The sequence below is a fragment of the Pituophis catenifer genome, unplaced genomic scaffold, assembly GCF_029215685.1.
Source record: "Pituophis catenifer annectens isolate HBS135680 unplaced genomic scaffold, rPitCat1.0.hap2 SCAF_3, whole genome shotgun sequence".
Taxonomy (NCBI): Eukaryota; Metazoa; Chordata; class Lepidosauria; order Squamata; family Colubridae; genus Pituophis; species Pituophis catenifer.
Genome location: NW_027256883.1, coordinates 88854908 through 88876512, shown reverse-complemented (window position 1 = coordinate 88876512; position 21605 = coordinate 88854908). Strand labels below are relative to the sequence as shown.

Genomic DNA, 21605 nt, shown 5'->3' with positions numbered 1-21605 from the left:
TGGTATGGTCCTTATTTTATTGAAATGAGGAAAGAAAACGTTACAGAAGCTGCGTAGGCACTGCAGTAGCTGAACAACAAGAAATCGCTACTTCTCAATCTGGAAGACAAGAGTTTTTCAAATAGGGATAAAAAATTAACTGGGAACCAATGAAGTTCCACAAGTGATGTGGAACTTCATAAAGAAGTGATGTGATGTGTTCATATGCTTTAATTCCAGCCAGTACTCTGGCTATATAAAGTTTCTGAATTCTTCAATATGCACAAGAGCAGTCTTGTGTGTAACGCATTGCATTTATCTAATTTATCTAGTAAGGTATCCTGCTTCAACTGGTGAAAGGTGCTTCACACACAAAAGCCATTGGTGCTTAGAGTTGGATTTAGAGGCAGTCCCTGGCAACAAATATTTTAGGGAGAATGTAGCTCTATCTACTGTAGATAAACCCTACTTATCTTGACAGATGATGCAAAACAACAGTGTTATTATTAAATTTAATAATTTAGTTTAATTTAATAATAGCACTTGTTTTGCATCATTTTTGGCCCTAATCCATTATTGCAGCTAGACACCAATTTAACAGTTGCACTCCCTCACCTGGTCCCAATCAAAAAGAGGGAAGGAGGGAGAGAGAAAGAGAGCTCATTGCATCCATTACCAAGGTGGATGTAATTGCTGCTGGTCATCATCATCTTCTCTTTCCTTCTACTTTTCCCAGCATTATAGACATTTAAGCATGATCATTTGTGCCCTGAGTAATAATTACAAGTTTTGTTCAATGATTATTTGTTTATTTTCTTGACTATTCATTCTGATCTTTGTAGGTATAGAAACATTGCAGCATCTGAAAATATTTTCTAGGGCATGGGTGTCAAGCTCGCAGCATCACATTGCCATCAGGTGATGTATCATGTTTTTTCCCTTCGCAGAGCTGGGGTGGCGTGGCCTATGTGTGACTCATCTGGCCCGTGGGCCACCATTTTGAAACCCCTATTCTAGGGCCTGCAGGTCTATTCTACCAAGTGCTAGTCTGTAGTGTATTACTTGTCTGTCTGTTTCTTATAGTTGACGGTTGATCCTATAAAAGGCAGAACCTATTCACCACTTACCCTAACCTGTTGACATTAGCTAAGTTTCTTCATATTTAATTTTAATTCCATTTTATTTTTACTGCATTCCTTGACTTTTATTACTGGAGCTTTAGAACAGAGCCTTTACATGTTTGGGTATCAGTATAGTGTCATCTTGATGTTATTGAAGTTTCTTCTTTCAATGTAATATTATCCTCATCTCTTTCAAACAAGCTTCCGTGTGGGTGAGTGTGTTCAGTATATAGAATCTAGATTGATTGAATATATATAACATATAGGTTGAACAAATGTGTTAGATTATCATTAGTTTGCTAACATGTGAAATTAAGGAAATCGATGATGGTTTGCGCACACTATTAAGTTTCCTTTCTTTGGTTTGGTGTGTAGAGTGGCCTCTTCCAATCTGTTGGACACACTATCATTCTTCAGATTTCTTGGCATAGCTTGGTCACTTGATTACTTTACTGATTCTTCTGTTGTTTCTTAGATTTTGTGCAAATATTACATCAATTCTTGTAGACTCCTGATTTGGTAATAATTAGATTGTTTGCTAACTTCATCTTTTAGTATTAAAGGTTCTTTTAGATATGGTGGGCATATATGCTATAAAATGTTACATTGTGGAAATTGGTTGACTTTTTCCTTCTGTTTTAGCTTACATTGGAACCTGCACATGAGCAGATAGTAATCTGTCAGTCAGCCCTTGGCCATGGCTTGCTGTTATAACTGAGCAGTTCCATCTCTTTTTACCGAAAATGTAGTGTATTTTTTGTATACCATCTGGTGATATATACAGGTGTTGCATTAGTTGTTGTTGTTTTGATACAAAAAGATACGGTTTTATTTCAAACATCCAAACATTTATTCCCTCATGTACATTTACAGTTCAGATTTCTCAAACACAGTAGAAATGTCTAGTCTATACTGAAATTTAAAATATGCTTGTTGATTCGTCTGTTGTGAATTATGGAGACAAAATTTTGCTTGAAGTCTAGAAAAATCCTTAAAATATTTGTTACAAAGTACTTGGTTTTAAATATTTATTTCAGGTTGTGCCTGCAATTTCCAATACAATTTTTTGCCTCTTACTTTTACAGTACTTTTTCCATAAAATTAAATATTCATGAGTCCCAACATCAAAACCCAATCTATGACCCACAAACATGTCTGGCTGCTTTTAATCTGAGAAGGGAATACTTTGTCTATTATGTTATTGATCCTAGCAATCAGCAGCCCCTTAATGGAAGTACATAACAAGCTTTCCAACAGAGTCCACAAACATTTATTCAGCGCACATGTAGTTGCTGAAATATAAACCTAATGATATTTTTGGAACTCTGGTAAATTAAAACCACCATCCTTAATAGATTATCTCTGTTTAGCTACTGAAATCCTAGATGATCTTCTTTCCCATATAAATTCCTTTTTTCCCCTCAATATCATATCTCAAATAAATATTTATGTGGCACAAACACTGGAATACATCTTAATACATACAGTAGATTAATCTTGAAGCAACATTCATTTTAATATCATTAATTTTACCCCAATTTAGCAGAATGTTAATCCATTCATTAATATGTAAGTAATTAAGCATCTAAGGCTTGTAACATGTTTAATTGTAACATACTTGTAACATACTTAATTGTTTAAGAATATAAAGTCCTAGATGCCTAATATGGATTTTGATGGTTTTTTTTTTTCTCATTTGGAAATATTGCTGATTTGTGTTCGTTGAAAGAATGTCTAAGGTGGGGGTGGGTGGCTTGACTGACATTGTGGTTACTGGATATTAGACATATTAAATGATTCTCAATTCCCCAGCAAATAATTCAAAATCATGACCAGCTTTTTTTTCAGCAGCTGTTTCTCCTGGAACAGTGTTTCTCAAAGTGTGATCTGAAAAATCCTGGGGGTACGTCCACACTTTTTCAGGGGTCCATGAAATCAAAATGATTTGCCAGTCTGTTGAAAAATAATAACAGTATTAAAATTCTACCAAACAATTATGAGAAGCAGTAGTGAAAGCAAATATGTTAGCTTTAATTTTCAACGCAGTAAATAAAGGAAAGGTAATTCTTGATTTACAACCATTTATTTAGCAATCATTTGAAGTTATGACGGCACCAAAGACAGGGATTTATAATCAGTTCTTTGAACTATGACTGTTGTAGCAGCCCCATGGTCACATGATCAAAATTTGGGCACTTGGCAAATGGCATGTATGTATGAAGGTTGCATCATCATGGGATTGCCATTTATGACTTTCCCAGCCGGCTTCCAATAAGCAAAATCAATGGGGGAAACTCAATTAACTTGATGGCCATATGATTAACTTAACAACTGCAATGATTCGCTTCACAACCATGGTAACAAACATTATAAAATCATGCATGACTTACTTAACAACCACCTTGCTTAGCAACAGAAATTCCAGTCCCAATTGTGGTTGTAAATTGAGGATTACCTGTATAACCCAAAGAAAAGCTGTTTCAGGTTTCTCCATAATTTTTTTAAAATGGGAAGAGTATTGTACATGATGGAACAGAGGTTAAGGAGCTTTCATAGTAAAAAAATAATTTCCACTATTGTGTCCTTCCTAAAATGGGAAAAAGATAAAAATGGGAAAAAATATTAGGGGAGAAATAATTATTTTGAAATAACCGTCATTCTGTTTTCAAGAAAGATTATTCCAACCACAGTTCTGATTCAGGCTTTCAGAAACAGTGACATCTACAGCAGTATTAATAAAGCATAAACCTGCTCTTTCTGAAGAATGCAGATCTGTCTTTAATGGCTTCACCTAGCTGGTGAAACCCCATTTTCATATTATTATTAACAGAAGGCAGATTACTTAACTCTCATAAACTATCATATCTTGATTTGAATTTCTGCATATTCCTACTTCTTTTTGTCTATGTGGATGTGTGTTGAAAATATATTGACATCCTGATAACAATAATTAAAGAAGAAAATATGTGAGGAAAACTGTTAATGCCATCTTTGCTGCAATCTGCTTCTAATTCTGGAGACAGAATGTGGAAGTTGTTTTGGCTGAAAGCATCCTCAGTTCTTCTCCTGATATATTGTCATTAAAACACAGACCTTACTATTTGGGAGGCCAGAGATTTTTCACTATAAACAAATTGGTTGATTTGACTCAATGTAGCACACTGGGTAAATTAAGGTCATTTCTTTTAGCAATCAGGCTGCACTTCTTAATATTTACATGAAACTTCTGGGGCCAGGATCTAATTCATCAGGATAGATCAGTAGAGTGATGATACCCAATTGAATATTTTACCCCAGGCTGGGTAGCCTATTGTCAATGGCTTAATCTAATGTCTGAAAGTTGATAGGGTTGGGATGGCTGAAACAGGTTAAATCCAAGATTGATGAAATTATTGTCATTGAACTGCCTTTTAAAGAATGGTCTCCCAATAGGGTCACCCCAATTTGAAAAACTTACTGTTGAGTGGGCAGGTGAAAACAAGAGCAAGTGGGATTTTGCCAATTGAATCCTACCTGGAGCAAGATGACCACAAAACTGTAATCTTCACAATTCCTTTCATAATCCTCATTTGTGTGGACTAACACAACGCTTACCATGAGGTTGCTTCTGAAAAGTGCCTGAAATTGGTCTAGAATACAAGATCCACGCTATTGATCCATATGCCCTGGCATAGGTATACAGATAGTCCTTGATGTATGACCACAGTTGATCCCAAAATTTCTATTGAGCAGCAAGGGAATTGTAAAGTGAGTTTTGCCCCATTTTATGACCTTTCTTGCCACAGTTGTTAAGTGAATCTGGTTTCCTGATTAACTTTGCTTGTCAGATCATGACCCCAGGACACTGCAACTGTCATAAAAACATGCCAGTTGCCAAGCATCTGAATTTTGATCATGTGAATATTGATCATAAATGTGAAAAACAGTCATAAGTCACTTTTTTCAGTCCCTTACCAGGTAAGGGAGTGAAACTGTTAGATCGGTGTCTAGCTGCAATAATATATTGGTGCTGCAGGCTCTGCAATTGTTCTCTCTAAGCTTTTGAGGACACTTCAAAGTCTATTATAACCTATAAAGCTCTATATAGTTCACCACCCAAATACTTATAGAATTAATAGTATTAATAGTATTCACCTGGTTGGAAAATTCCATGAAAAACTGGCTGATTCCCCATTTATGTGAAAAAAGGAAGGCTGTGTCTAACAGACACCTTTTCTTTGTAAGTATGCTCTAAAATAACCTCACCTTGAAATTTGATTGATCTTGAGGTTGTTGGTTTTCTATAAGATTTTAAAAACTGAATTATTTTGGGGACCTGTAGGCTGGAGAATATGGAGCAATGCCATCATTTCTTTAGGTGTCTATAATGGTTTCTTTAACTATTTATATCACTTTTGTAACTACGGTAGATTTTTTTATTGTTGGGTGAATCACCGAGCCTTTGTAATTGTGTTGAATAAATGAAATAAAAATGGAATAAATTAAATTGTAAAGTAAATCACATGATGTATAGAGAATTCAGATCTAATTTGGGATAGGTTGATTATTACTATTGTTATTTATTAATGACCATGTTTATTCCTATTGGGCTTCACAGAAATAAACTAATCAAATTGAACTGAAATTAGAATTTGGGGTTAGAGCTTAGTGGGAACGGTATGCGTTAAAAAGCTTGTATTTTAACTAAGAAATATATTTAAGTATGAAATCATCCAAGGGACTATCTTGGGACTATCTTTCAAATTTATAACACTATCCCCTAACTTCAACCACTGGACACATATAATATTTAGAATAATGTCATGTAACTTACTAGGTCTAGAATGTACCCACTTGACAATGCTGTCAGCTGGAAATTATCAAAAATATAGAAAATCCAAACCTGTCTTTCCTTGTTAAATATTCTAAATTTGTATAAATAATTCAGTTTCAGTTCATGGTATAACACAATTAAGTCTTCACATAATCTTGAATTAAGAAAATGAGAAAAAATATTCTACTTGATGTTTTAATGTACTTAATGTTATTACATTCATCAGGTGGCTACCATTAGTTCCAATAGGGCTTATGTCTTGCAAACTACCTCATGGATATACAGTAACAAGACTTTTGCATAATGGGTTAGGTTTTAGTGATGAAATGTAGGGGTCTCGTATACATAAATGAACAGGAGCTATTCCAGAAAATAACTTTCTACAAAATTCTGACAGGATTTAAGATAGATCCTGACCTCATATATATTTCTTAAAATAGCCAGATTTGGTTATGTATTAATCTGTATCAAACATAGGGTATATACCAGGGGTGTCAAACTCAATTTCATTAAGGGCCACATCAGGGTTATGTTTGACCTCAGGACGGAGTGGGCAATGTCAAAGTGGGTGTGGCCAGCTCAATGTCACCAATATTAGGGGCGCCTGTGGTGTCCCGAGCCAGAGAAAATGGGTTCCCTAGCTCCATTTTCAGCTGCGATGGCCTCCTGCAACCCTCTGCCAGCAAAAACGGAGCCCAGTTTTCGCTGGCAGAGGCACCTCAGGGCAGTCCTTTACTGTTTCCAGGGCAGCCCCGCAGGTCAGATTTAAGCACCCTGCGGGCCGACCCCGGGCCTTGAGTTTGACATCCCTGGTATATACTATTGAAGAGCCTTGGTGGCACAAATGTTAGAATGCAGTATTGCTGGCTAATTCTGCTGACTTCCAGCAGTTCGATTCTCACAAACTCAAGGTTGACTCAAGCCTTCCATTCTTCCAAGGTGAGTAAAATGAGGACCCAGATTGTTGGGGGCAATACACTGACTTTATAAATTGCTTAGAGAGGGCTGTGAAGTACTATAAAGCGGTATATACGTTATATTGCTATTGGTTTTAGAATTTAAAAAATGACCCAACACATCTACTACTAGATAAGTAGAGTGGATTTTGCTTGAAAAAGAATAGGATAGTGTCTTTTATTGCACCAAATGACACTGGAGATTCACGGTCATCCATCATTCAGTCAGAACTGGAGGAGCTTCTTGGATGAGAGGCAAAACATCTTCAAGGAAAACAAAGTCCAGTTGTCTTTTTTTTAAAAAGCATCTTTGGGCCACTTTACCTAAGGACAACATATAGTACAATGCTGAAAGCAGAGGCAATTCTGCCCCCCAACATCTGACAACTGAACCTTGCAGACATTAAAGTCAGGGCTACATCTTGCAGTCTAGAGAGGGAGCGTTCAAACTATACACGACTGTCCCAAAGGTGCTTTTTCAAGAGAAAAAGCACCTTTGGGACAACCATGACCTGGAATGACTGAGAATTTCCATACACATATACACGACTGTGTGCTATCCCAACAGCCTACTTCTCTGCTCAAAATGAAATCGCGGAGGCGGGAAAAGCCGCTTGTTTTAAGGCACCTGTTCACGGCAATTTTTAAAAGAGGATCCTGGGGAGAAAAGCTCACACTGAATGAATCTCTGAAGATCGCTGCTAGATTCAGTATCAATGGAGGTGAATATGACATTCCCATTTTTTCCCCCTGCGGCTGAGAGCGTCCTAGTATTTGGCAGGCCAGGGCAGGTTAGCTATAAGCACTCGTTGGTAACACCGGCCGTCGAAACCAGAGTCAGCCTATATACCTTTTCCCGCTCTACCAGGTAGGACCGCAGCAACAGAACGCGGAGCCGAGGCCGCCCGGAGGGCGGCGTGAGGCGAAGAGAGGGCGGGCAGAGCACGGCGCCTGCGCGTCGCAGAGGGACGGGTAGGAGCGCTTCGGAGTAGCTTCGCGGAAGGGCGGGAGCTCGGCTAGTTGAGGTGGCGGGTCGGTTGGGAGCGTGGTTCGGCGTGAGGCATGGCGGAGGCGGCCCTGCCAAACTCAGGTAAGACCTCCGGGGACTTGGAAGAAGAGAGGGACGGGGAGTGGGGGGGTCACCCCGGGACGACCCCCCATTGGGGAAAACCAACCCACGAGTGGAACAAGAGCCTGAGATGACTGAGTCGGACCCGACCCGACCCGACCGTGGGAGGCCGGGCTTTCCGTCCCGTTCCCGGAAGGGGGGAAAAAAGCCGGAGACTTTTGACTCCTCGGACACCATCTCTGCCAACGGTACCATCCCGCTCCTGGTCCCTTATCGGCAAAGCTGAGGTTTCCCCCCCACCCAACCCCACCCCACCCCACCCCACCCCATCCCGAGGCCTGGAGGAGACGGGAATGTTTCCCGTGCAACGACCGTCAGTGCAAGTTCTTGTCTCCCTTGACTGCAGTGGGACTTAAGAGAGCAAGAACGGCTTCTCTTATTTATTGTAGGTCCTTCTTACACTCGCCTGTCTGGATCAGGTGCTGTATAGCAGCTCTTAACGTTAAAATTACCAAGGCGATTAAATGGCATATATTTCCAGGTGAGAGACACCGGGAATATGTCGTGCAAAACATGTGGGGGGAAGGGGGGGGGGAGAGGATTGAATATTCATTCCAGCCGTGCTCTGCTGCTGCAGTGCATCTTGCATCAACAGATGTGACGCTTGTATAAAAGGGGGGCATCCTGACTATCCAGTCCAGATCATTGACAGTGGGACAGCAAAATATCAAGACCGGAATGCTTTTAAAAACTTCAAAATATCAACTCAAAGGGTCACCCTAAGGAATTAGGCTTATTTCCAATTGCATGGCATTATATTGAGAGGCTGTGTGATTTTTGTCTGTGTGTGCAATTTGGAAAAGATGACTGTAGAAGCTGTTAAACGTTCTTTTCGAACAGCAGTGGCTTAGCTCTGAAAATATATTTTTCTCCTTTTCTGGAATCAAGCACGGTGATGGTTTGAAATGAAATGTATAATTATTTCAGATTTATTTTCTTTAAAAATAGTACTCTGGGTTTAATAAATGCTCTCTTTTAAAATTTAGCTTTATGCATTAATGTTTTCAGAGTAGTTGCCAGGTAGGAATTACTAATTGTGATTAAAAGAATAATTGCTTTCCTAAAATAACAGCAAGATGTTCATGGAGAGTTTAACACTGAGCTACAGCTTGAAAAACAAGTTAGATATGATATTTAAAGATGGCTTGTTTACAAAATGTAACCATTTTATAACATACAACAGTATTAATGAATATGATCACTATACTGCTTTTTAAAACAGTGCTGTTGTAATTGCTGTGTCTTACTGTTGTTTGAGAAAGTGATAATATCATGGTGTAAGGAAAACAACTGTCTTTGATAATAAATGCATATTCTCCATTGGCTCACAAGAACCTTTTTCTAAAAGTGATGAATAGCTTTTACGTTATTTGCCCCAATTGATTAAAGTGTATTCATTGAATAGTGATATGCTTGTTTCATAGTATATGTTTTCCTTTTTCTTAGGTGTCTTAAATCCAGATGCAACTGATTTTGTTCCAAGAGAAAGACAGATTTTCAATCCAAGTTGGAGCAATCAATCCAGGCTGGAATTTAATTGTGATTCAAGCAGAAATTCTTTACCTTCTTCTGTTCAATCTAGGCATAGTAAATGTGAAGATTCAGTTACAGATCGTAATACATTCTACAGCCCAGAAAGCCAGCATGGATGTCAGCCAAATTCTTCACGATTTCACAGTATTGGTAAAACTAAAAGCAATAGCTTACATAGTCAGCGGTGGCAAAGATCAAGGAATGATCGAACACATGGGAAAAATCAAACGAAGCAAATACCTGCAGGGACCACAGAGGATTCTCCATGTTTAGACACTAGATTAGTTGTAGGGCGTAGGATGAATCATAGACAATACAGCGATTTCTCTTCAGACAGTGAGAAAGAAGCTGCTACTGCAAATAACAGAGGAGCAAAGCCGAAGAAGACATATTTGATGCATTCACGTGGAAGAGGATTGAAAGAAAAAGAGAAACATTCATCTGAGAGGGAAAAAAGAATATCAACTAAGTGGAAGGAAAAGGCTTTTGAAAATATTCCAGCAGTAGATCTGACCCAATCAGATTCATCTGAAACATCTGTTGGAAAAGCAGTATCTGAAGGCTTTTCTGACAATAGCATTGCAAGAAGAAAATACCCTTTTGCAAACAGGCATTTTAGGGAACCTGCATGGAATAAAGAAATTGGCAAAAAACAAGATACATCCAGAAGTAAAAATGCAAAACATGTTAAGAATGCATCTCTTCCACATCCTCCCAGAGAACGCACCAGTGAGAAGAGGAAAGAATCTGTGCTGCATGAAAGAGGTCCAAACTTAGTGAGTGTGGCAGAGAAACAGCCGTTCTGTGAAGCAACTACACGTGATGGGAGGAAACCACTTCTTCAAGAAGGATATAAAAACAGACGCTGGAAAAAGCAAAATGATGCACCAAAGAGCAAAGAAACTCATACAGGTAAATTTAGAAACTCTTCATAGAGCAGATTTATTACTGTAACCAAGTCATACAGTAGAAAGATACTTTAATAAAAAGCTTATCGTATATAATTTGTGATTGTAATGTTGCAATATGAAGCCATTGATAAAGAAGAAAAATATGGTTCTTGCCATCTCTTAATAAGCATGGTTTTCTCTCTTTCCACCCATTTCCCATGCCCCTATTTTTACATAGCAATTCCAAATTGTTATAGCAGTTACAAGAGAGAGAGAAATCACTTTCACAGCTCTTCTTCCTATTGAATAATGTTGCTGATTACTTTTTGGTACAATTCAGGTTTTGAACGGAATGTGATAGTTTATTTGCTTTCCTAGAGCACTAATAGCCTTAAAATGTGTCCTAGAGAACTGTGTAGTTGTTGGAGATTTATCAGGAGTTCTTCATAATGTCTAAAGTCTCAAGCTTGTAAAGATCTTTGGGTGCATGGTGCAAGACACTCTTTGTTCATCTAAGGTTATTGGTTAATCCTAAAAGTTAATCTTTGCCTTTGGAACATGCGGGACATGTCCCAAATTTTCTTTAGCTCACAAGCATGTAAAGTTCCACAGCAACTGAGGCAATGACATAATTCACACATTGTACCAAGCTATGGTTTGCTTAATCATTTTTTGCCTAAGCCATATTTTGTTGGGTTCATGCCTGCTGTTAAACCAGAAACTGTGATTTGCAAACCACAATATATGCATTCAGACTTTTAGACCATGGTATGGCTTATGACGTTGCTGTCAATGTATTAAGTGTTCTCTCACAGTTGAACATTTTGAAAACAATGAATTTGAGACTGTTATTATTTATAACAACTTCTTGAAATGCAGTATCACTGAGAAGGCACTGAACTAATATTGTAATGTCAGCAGCTGCGTGATATTTTTAATCTTTCTTGTACTGCTGAGCAGCCTGATGTTCTGTCACTGTCTGATGTTTAATGACAATTATGCTCTTGCTGCATAAATGGACTGGTGCTTGCTGAAAATCAGATTACCTGCTTCAGTAATGAAAAAAAGTGAATATTTAGATAATGGTACTGTTAATGCCAGGATTTGAAAGAATGGGTATCTGGGAATAGCACAGTACATGATGTTTTTGAATAAATTGATGTTTGAAGGGGACCATTGGAATAATTTAGCTAAACAGGGATAGGTGTTCTATCTAAAAAGGTGTCTTTGACATAACAAATGGGTTACTGGCTTTAAATACTAGTTCAGACCAAATAGTCTCCATTACAATACTGTGCTTGAGTGAACTTTGCCACTAAATTTGCAACAAATATGCTACATTAATATAGTTATATTTCTGACTTATTGCATTTTAGCAAATATACTAAATAAGTATTTGTGTAGTAGTATTTAATATGTTGAATATTTCTAAAATCTCTCCTAGGGTCTCTGATAGAGCAGCTTACCTCAGAAAAATATGAATGTATGGTATGTTGTGAGGTGATCCGTGTGGTAGCCCCAGTTTGGAGCTGCCGGAATTGCTATCATGTTTTCCACTTAAGCTGCATTAAGAAGTGGGCAAGATCTCCAGCAGCACAGACTGAAGGTTAGTATGTCCTGTTAAGTGTATTGAGAAATTTATTACATTGGAATCAAGCATTCTGATTTTTCATACATTATTAAACCAGATTATTAGAAGAATGCATCAAGTAATTTCATGCATAACAAATGGTTCAGTACATAAGACTTTGTTATTCAATATATTGCTATTCCTTTAAAACATGAGAGCCAGTTTGGTCTAGTGGTTAAGATACTAGCCTAGAAACCAGGAGCCTGTGAATTCTAGTCCTGCCTTAAGCATGAAAACCAGCTGGGTGACTTTGAGCCAGTCATTCTCTCTCAGTCCAAACCAGCTCACATCTTGTTGTTATGGGGAAAATAGGAGGAGGAGGGAGTATTAGGTATGTTCACAACCTGGAGTTATTTAAAAAAATAATAGTGGGATAAGAAAACTAATAAAAATAAACAATAGGTGATCAAATATACCTTGAAATAAGTTGGGAAAATTAAATTGGGGGAGGGGTGTTTGCTTGTTTTCTAGATGGTAACAGTGGCTGGCGATGCCCTGCGTGTCAAAATGTTTCATCACAAGTTCCTAGTATTTATACCTGTTTTTGTGGTGAGTGTTTTTTTCTCATTAGTTTCATAAGCAAATACCTAGTCATGGGTCTTAAATGCCTGCTCTATTAAGATATATAGGCCTGATTTCTAAAAAAAAAAATAATGGAAGGAAAATATCCATCCCTTCTCTCTTTTATAACTCCTTGGAATCTCTGACAGGTCTTCTCAACAATAATCTCAAACAATTTGAGATTATTGAAACTCCAGAGGGAGTAGGTAATTAGTAGAGAATTTGCAGTATTTGCATCTGGAACAAGTAAAGTTGCTTCAGATTTGGCTTAACTAGGGTAACTATACTATACGACCAGGAACTGTTTAAAGGAGTGATGTCTTCTTCTGGGCTTGGATGGTAATTGTGCAGGGTCAGATTTGTTTTCCTGAGCATATGTAGCTATTGTTCATGCTCTGCAAAAGGCATTATTACTTAAGAAGTTGGCTCACAACAGGGTTACTCAATCCTAAAATATGACCCTGGATCTTCCTCCCTTTACTTTTTTTGGCTGACTTTAAGATTTGCACCAGAATAACTGATTTTTAAGTTTCATATATTTAAAATACCTGTATTTACTTTCAGATTGTTTTGTATGATCGTTTGTTCTGTGTGCTACCTCTAAAAGACAAATTAATGTACATTTGTATAGTGAATTGTACGTTTAAGATTTTAGAGATAAAGCTTGGATATTGTAGGTTACATTTATGAGAAGATTTTTTGAAGTTTTGTCAGCTACGCTACTATTCTGGTATCAATTACTATAAAGTTATCTACATAAAAATCAAATGTTGTTTTTTCTCCAATTGGTTTCCACTAACAAAAATGAAAACATTTCCTTGGGAATAGTAAAATAAAGTAATGATAAAGTAAAAATCAGGAAAACATTGTGTATACCTCTTTTTCTTATATACAGACATATATTTAGGTAATTCTCAATTTACAACAGTTCATTTAGTAATTGTTTGAAGTTGTGATGGCCTCAAAAAGCCATTTATAATCTGTACTCCCACTTATGACAACCCCCCCCCTGCAGTTATGTATGGTTTCAGCATCCTGTGGTCATGTGATTGCAATTTGCAATGTTTTTGCCACTTTGTAGCAAAAGGCACCCATTTAAAAACTATAAGCTGTTGCCCTATAAGGGGGCAATAAGCTGACTTTGTGTAAAATATACAAAAGTATGAAGGCTATTGCTTAACACATTGAAAGCCGCCCTGAGTCTCCGGAGAAGGGCGGCATATAAAAAAAAAAAAAAATATGTGAACCACTTAATAACCGCTCCAAAAATTGCCATAAAATCAGGTCTGACTTAATTTACTACTGCAACGACTTACAATGGAAATTCAAGTCTCAATTGTGATCATAATTTAAGGACTATCAGTACAGATAGTCCTCAAATAAAACTATTTAGTGACCGTTCGAAGTTAACGACACTGGAAAAAGTGACTTACAACCATTTTTCACACTTACCATTGCAGCATCCCCATGGTCATGTGATCAAAATTCAGATGCTTGGCAACTGGTTCATATTTATGACCGTTGCTCTGTCCCGAGGTCATGTGATCACCTTTTGCGACCTTCTGACAAAGTCAATGGGGAGGCTGGATTCACTTAACAACCAATTTTGGTTTCCATTGTGGTCATAAGTCAAGGGCTACCTGTAGTTTTCATTTGCTAGTATTGGTAACAGTCTTTATAAAATATACCTGTCTTACATAATAGAGACTGTCATGTTTTTCATTGCTATATAGCTTATCACTATGGAAACATGCAGTTCCATGTTTTAAAGTATATATTGAATAAAATTAGATACATTTAAGACTCATAGTAAGGTACTTGTAATTATGAATCAAACACTTTTAGTTCTTTAAAGACTGAGATGTATGTTTTTAAAGGTCTGTGATGGGGAAAAAAGGATACATACTATAGATTAAACTTGTTAGAATAACAGAAAGCTGAATTTATTTATTTTATTTATCATATTTATATAGCCACCCATCTCACAAAATGTGAACTGGTGACATACAATGTAGCTACAAGTACAATCATTTCTGTTTCCCATTATCGAATGTTTATATAAAGTAAACATTGAATAGTAGAAATAAAGAAAGATAATGATAAAAGGTATTTCTAGGAACTTGACTGTGCTTACCATCATCATGTAATTTGAGTTGAATCTATTGTATTAAAGACCTAAGTGTGTTCATATAGTACACTAAATATGCCTTATAGTTCACATTATAACTTTGCATATTGCATGAAGCCAGTCTGTGTATATATGTAGTGATTTGGTTTTTGTGGAAAGCATAGCATTTAAATGTTATAAATAAATATTTCTGGGTTCTTCCTAGGCCGGGTAAAAAATCCTGAATGGAATAGAAATGAAATACCACATAGTTGTGGAGAATTGTGTAGAAAGAAAAGATCAGCTCAAGATTGTCCACATTTATGTAATATGTAAGTCTGCTGATACTTTTTTTTTTTTTAATGTATCTTTACAGCTTGAATATGGGTTTTAGATAATATGGGACACCACAGTCATCTTACTAGTTGGGCACAAGATTTGAGTTAATACCCTGTTTTCCCCAAAATAAGACATCCCCTGATAATAAACCCAATCAGGCTTTTGAGTGCATGGCAATAAGACCAAGCGCTTATTTCAGGGTTCAAAAAAATATAAGACAGGGTCTTATTTTCGGGGAAACACGGTACAATAAATTTGTTCTTATAATAACCTACTTAGCATGTCAGCTGCTATCTACCGATTTTTCATCTGTCCCTCTCTATCCTTTTACATTGTAGCTCTTTCTGAAATTGCTTGAATATATGAGTCTAGGCAAAGAATCAGAAAATGTATATAAATTGTGTATATGCATAAAATGTATACATAAATATACTTGTACAGAATTAACACATGTTCATTCTAATTCAGAAATAAATTAGAATAATAATACGTTAATTATATAGGAATATATGTTAGCACGACTGGGTAAAAATGAAATATAAATACTGCATCTTTTATTTGTTTCTTAGACTTTGTCATCCAGGACCTTGCCCATCCTGCCCTGCTTTTATGACCAAAAAATGTGAATGTGGACGTACAAGGTAATTTAGTCTGCATTAGAAAATTTACAACCTTGGGTTTTACAAGTTATTTTTTAAAATGTCATTGGAATATTACAAATGTTAAGTATACCATATCTATTCTTGGGGAATTGGCTTGTTCTTTCCAAGGGTCTAGTCTCCTAGACAACATATGAATATGCGTAGTTATAATATGCTTGTGTAGTGCCCTCCCTCATTTGGATTTCAGCCAGTGCTTTTTAATGACAGTCAATCTGTTACCAAAATTGGAATAGTGCTGCTAGGAAAAAAAATCCTTAAGGAATTCATGGAAAAGGAACTAATATTTAGGATATGGAATTAAATGTTTATGTTTTTTGTAGATACAATGAATAATATATAAGGTTTTACATGAAAACTATATGAGAAATAGATGGTATCTTTCATTTCCTAGCAATAGCATGATCTTTTACAATCTATACCACAAGTAGTTCCTAAGCTTAATTGTGCCCCTGTTGTCAATTCCATAAAATAAAAATTTCCATAAAATAAAACACTTAAGAGTTTAGTGTTTAGAAATTATTTTGATAGAGCTAAAGAAGTGAAGGATAATTTATTAGTTTATCATTACATTTTTTCACATGCTGTTAAGATTGAAAATGCCAAAATTTGATAATCCTATTTTTTTAACTTTTTTTTTTTTTTTTTTTATTCAAATTTCTATACCGCCCTTCTCCTTTCGGACTCAGGGCGGTGAACAGCCAAGATAAAAACATCTATACAAAACATCACAGTTTAAAAATAAAGTTAAAATAATTTATAATTTGGCCCATAATTTAAAACTTGTCAATTAAAATCAATATTAAAATTTTAAAAACTAACCCTAAAATCAAGACAGACCGGCTAACTGGAAAAAATGAGTTTTTAGGGCCCGACGAAAAATCCGAAGGTCGGAGATCTTATTGTTCTTAAAATACTTTTTCTTTAGGCTTTGGAGTAAAACTGTGTCATTTCATTTAAACTAAGAAAACTAATGAATGGCTAATATTGTAAGGCAATATTCAGATTTCTAATGTTATATTATCCTAATGTGTAAACAGTATAATGTATAAGGTTTAACATTATTATGACACACAGTTGTAGATTAAATGAAATCAGATGCGATGGGTAAGCTATTTTGTTAGATTTTGACTTACTATGATGTATGAACTCAGCCATTGTAAACCATTAATTTATTACTTAGGTTCTGTAAATCCAACCATTACATCTTGCTATCCAGGCCATTATTAGTGAGGATTTCATAATACTGTTTTTTTGAGATCACAAATGATGTAAAAAATAAAGGAGATAAATTTTAGATATTTTTGTCTTTATTCTGTATTTTTTGTTATATTGGCATATGGACATCCAGTTAATTTGAATTTAATGAAAAATGTACATCTGAAAGGGAGAAGATAAATGTTTTCCCCAACCAAATTACTAATTAAAAATAGAGAGCTTACACCATGTTAAAGCTTAGATTTTATAAAATTCATATTTTCTCAAGTTTTTCATGGACCAAAGTTCATTGCAGGAATGGTTTAGTTTTTATTTTAAGGTGCCACAAGACTTGCTTTTCCAACAGCAGATCCTATTGTGTGGAAATAATTTTTCTGTTTAAATAAAATTCCTTATAGTTTGCAATATTATGAAATTATAAACCCCCCCTTAATTTAGCAAGATTCCTAAAGCAAATAATAATAATAATAATAATAATAATAATAATAATAATAATAATAATAATAATTTTATTTCTATACCGCCCTTCTCCCGAAGGACTCAGGGCGGTGTACAGCCAGTTTAAAAACACAAGATACAACAATAATTAAAAATTAAAATAATTAAATAGATTTGGCTGATTTAAAACTCTAAAAATTAAAATACCCCAATTTAAAATTATTATATTGACAGCCCTGCCTGGCGGAACAACAAGGTCTTCAATGCGCAGCGGAACACCCGGAGGTCGGAGATCTTGCGTATTTCTGGGGGCAGTTCATTCCACAGGGCTGGGGCTCCCACAGAGAAGGCCCTCCCCCTGGGTGTCGCCAGCCGACATAACTTGGCTGATAGCACCCTGAGGAGACCTTCTCTGTGGGAACAGACTGGTCGGTGGGAGGCTATTGGTGGCAGAAGACGGTCTCAAATACCAAAGTTTTCAGGAAGTTTCATGCCTGCTAATCAATAGCTTTTTGTAAAAAACAAAACGAAAACAACTTTGAGTAAAGGGTTCAAGTGTGAATATAGAATTTGATCCATCCTCGCTGATGACTGATTTAGTTTTCTTCTTCTATAGCCATTCAGTTCGCTGTGGGTATTCTACTGGAATTCAGTGTACTAATGTATGTGGGAATGTTTTGAATTGTGGTAAACATAATTGTACCCAGATATGCCATTCGGGAAAATGCCTACCATGTGAATTGACTGTAAAACAAGGTAAGGATTTCATGATTTTTAAAAAATTTATTTATAAGTACTACTTGTGTGAGATTTACAGATTACTGTTTTTATAGGACCAATTTTCTTCTAGGGTTAGGTCTAGGTATGCACTGATATATATGCATAATGAAGAATACAACACTGGGCTCTCCTGTGGCCTTTTACAGTTTGCATTAGAAACTACAATTGCTATGATGGTAGAATGATGATAATATTACTACATTGAAAAAATACAATATGTAGTAGGTGAGAAATCTTATCAAAAGAACTGTGCTTTTCTGTAATTTCCATGTAAAAGCAACCCCTCAAAGCTAAAAAAAAAAGTCAGCTATTACTAAAAATTCAAAAATGTTGGTCTAGTGGTTAAGGCATTAGGCTAGAAAGCTGGAGATTATAAATTCAAGTCCCGGCTTAACCATGAAACGCAGCTAGTTGACTTAAGGCCAGTCACTCTCTTTCAACCCATTCCATCTCACAGGGTTGTTGTTATGGGGAAAATCAGAGGAGAAGGTATGTTAGATATATTCACTACTTTGAATTATTTATAAACATAATTACTTTTAGGTCCTAAATACTTTTGGGAGGTCTATTGTAACTTCAAACTGCCTCTACTCCAGGGGTCCTCAAACTACGGCCTGCGGGCCACATAAAAAGCCATTAATCCAGCCTGTAAGGCACCACAAGGCTGCTCCATCCACATTGCCCCATCTACCCGCCGGCCCCCACCTATCTTCTGGAAGTCTAGGAGGCCAAAAATGGGACTTGCAGAGGCCTCAGGAGGCCAAAAATGGGCCCGTTTTTTGCCTCCCCAGCCTCCAGAGAGAGAGGGAGGGAGAGAGAGAGAGAGAGAGAGGGAGAGATGCACACACACACAAACAGAAGTCCTTCTCACATACTCCAAGGCAGCCACATCCCTTCACTAACCTGATTTCCACCCCCAGGAATATAACAAATTAAAGTTTAATTTGTATATATTGTTTAATGGACTGCTAAATTGGCCATGCCCACCCAATCACATGACCACCTAGCCAATGCACCCACCCGGTCCGGCCCCCAACAGTCTGAGGGACCGTGAATTGGCCCCCTGTTTAAAAAGTTTGAGGACCCCTCAAACTTTGGTTTTGTCAGACTTATGACCAATCGCTCTAAGCGATTGGTCATAAGTCACGGACTACATGTAACCCAAATATATAGTAGAGTATTTAAATTATGTAATACAATTTAATGAATGTCTTTTTTGATTTGTTTTAAATAATATAGTACCGCTTACAGTTTGATTCGGTGTGTCTAAAAGTGGATTGCCCAGCTCTTAATTTCTTTAGGTGTAGTCATTGATCGATGATCACAATTCAACCTGAAATTTAGGTCATAAATTGTCATGGTCATTAAATGAGTCACCACATGACCTTTCTCAACTTTACGACCATATCATGGCTTTCCCAGGATGGATAGAAAGTGGACAAAGAGAAAACTGCTTGCTGAAGGGAGACAGGGAATTCCCCCTCAGTGCACAGAAGGAAACTTCAACACTCAAATCTTTGAAAAGAAGCTCAGATCTTTGTGATTCAAACTTCTTTTCTGCAGCCCAGCATTGCAATTCCTCTCCTTCCTGGTGGAGAGACTCCACCCCATGTGAGGTGAAATCAGTTTATGAGGCAATGCTTTTATTGTCAGCGAGGCTGGGTGAAGAAGTCCCTTCGTAAGGGTATTTTTTTTACCCAGCTTCCTTAACAGCAAAAACGCTGCTTGCTAGAGAGATTCTGCCCCAGGTTGGATGGAGTCTCCTGGCAGGCTCTCACAGTGGCTGGGTGAAAAAAATCCTTCACAAGGGACTTTAGTGTCTACTTGACAATAATAAAATTACTAAAAATTCTTTCTGGAACAATTATGGGCATAAAATGGTTCACGAACATTTTATTAAATAAGTATTCATTCAAAATAAAAATACAAAAATCATTGGGTAAAAGATGAAAATAATTTTCAATAGCATACACTTATTAAATATATAGGAAAAATACAAGTGAGTTCATTAATTTTGTATTAAATTTTTTATCTGATCCAAATACTAGTGCTTGATATGTATTATATTTGTAAAGAAATAATTCTTTCTTCTCAGAAAAAAGGCCTTAAGCATCTTTATTATCTCTGATGTGTTTTTCTGTTTAGTATGTTACTGTGGGAGCACCTCTCGGGAAGTGTTATGTGGAGCAAGTGAAGATTGGTTTTCATGCCTGAGAACTTGTGGAAAGTAAGAAAATAGCTTATTTAACATATATTTTATTGATCTATTTTTCCATATTTATTATCAATATAACATTACAAACCAATTATAATTCTAATTTCAGAAAATTATCCTGTGGAATGCATAGCTGTGAACAAGTATGCCATCCACAGCCCTGTCAGCCCTGTCCACGGCTTCCACAAATAGTGCACTGTTGTCCTTGTGGACAGACTTCTCTTAGTAAATTACTAGAGTTGGGGTGTACGGAACGTAAACTCTGCACAGATCCTATCCCATCATGTGGAAGAACATGTGGAAAACCTTTACCTTGTAGTAGCTATGGTAATTAAACATTGCTTGCTTCCATATTTAAAAATGTATTGTGCTTTAATTATCACATTTGCAAAATGAAATACTAAAAGCATAATTTTGAATAAAAATAACTCATTTCCATGGTGATAAATTTTAGTTTAGAAAAACAGACATTTTGAGAGAAAGATGGATAAGAAATTGATGTTTATGGCTGATTTGTTTATAGTGGAAGATTGAAAGAATCCGTAAAAACATAACAGTGAATATTCTGAATGTGGGACACTTTTTTTTTTAATACTGTCAGGAGTGGGTCTCGGGAAAATAGATGTGGAAGAAAAGAAAACAAAGAAAGTAGAATGAACAAAGAATGACTACAGTTATTTATTAAACAGTATAAATAGATTAATCTTCCACACAATTAATGTGAAGTGGGCATAAGAAAACATGTGGAACAGAATGAAATATGTTACAGAATGCTTCAGAAGTGTGGGGGAAGTATGAATTCACACTCCTAGAAAGAGACTATGGATGAAGAAAACAAATAAAGGTAGTCCTTGACATATGACCCCCAATTGAAACCAGAACATTAGTTGTAGTTGTAGAGCAAAGTTATTAAATGAGATGTGTGACTGTTTCACTCAACGACCACAATCCCACCTCTCCCGGTTGTGGTTGTTAAATGATTTTGCAGATTGTTAAGTGGAGTCCCAGATAAAGATTTCAGGGATGGGGGAGGCCCTGGGATGCCTAATGCAGGTTGTGCGTGAGTTTGGGGGATGCGGCAGTATGAAACACATGTAACACATGCTATACAGACCAGATTTTTGCTTTTCAGAAAATCCCTGAAATATAATACTTACGAATAAAAAACTTACTTGAAAGTGCATGCCAGAATTGTCATCACTAATCAATGTAGTCATGTGATGTCACACTTTATAAC

At 36.5% G+C, this 21605-nt stretch overlaps 1 protein-coding gene across 1 annotated transcript in view; it reads left to right on the top strand.

Moving 5' to 3' along the window:
- Positions 1 to 7882: 7882 nt before the first annotated feature.
- The window catches only part of NFX1 (nuclear transcription factor, X-box binding 1), a 37828-nt gene continuing 24105 nt past the window's right edge, over positions 7883 to 21605 (top strand). The window contains exons 1-9 of the mRNA XM_070940776.1: positions 7883 to 7959; positions 9445 to 10443; positions 11866 to 12027; positions 12523 to 12600; positions 14946 to 15051; positions 15628 to 15699; positions 17990 to 18129; positions 20299 to 20380; positions 20478 to 20695. Of these exons, the coding sequence (XP_070796877.1) occupies positions 7932 to 7959; positions 9445 to 10443; positions 11866 to 12027; positions 12523 to 12600; positions 14946 to 15051; positions 15628 to 15699; positions 17990 to 18129; positions 20299 to 20380; positions 20478 to 20695 (1885 nt within the window). The 5' untranslated portion in view covers positions 7883 to 7931. The remainder of the gene's footprint in view (positions 7960 to 9444; positions 10444 to 11865; positions 12028 to 12522; positions 12601 to 14945; positions 15052 to 15627; positions 15700 to 17989; positions 18130 to 20298; positions 20381 to 20477; positions 20696 to 21605) is intronic.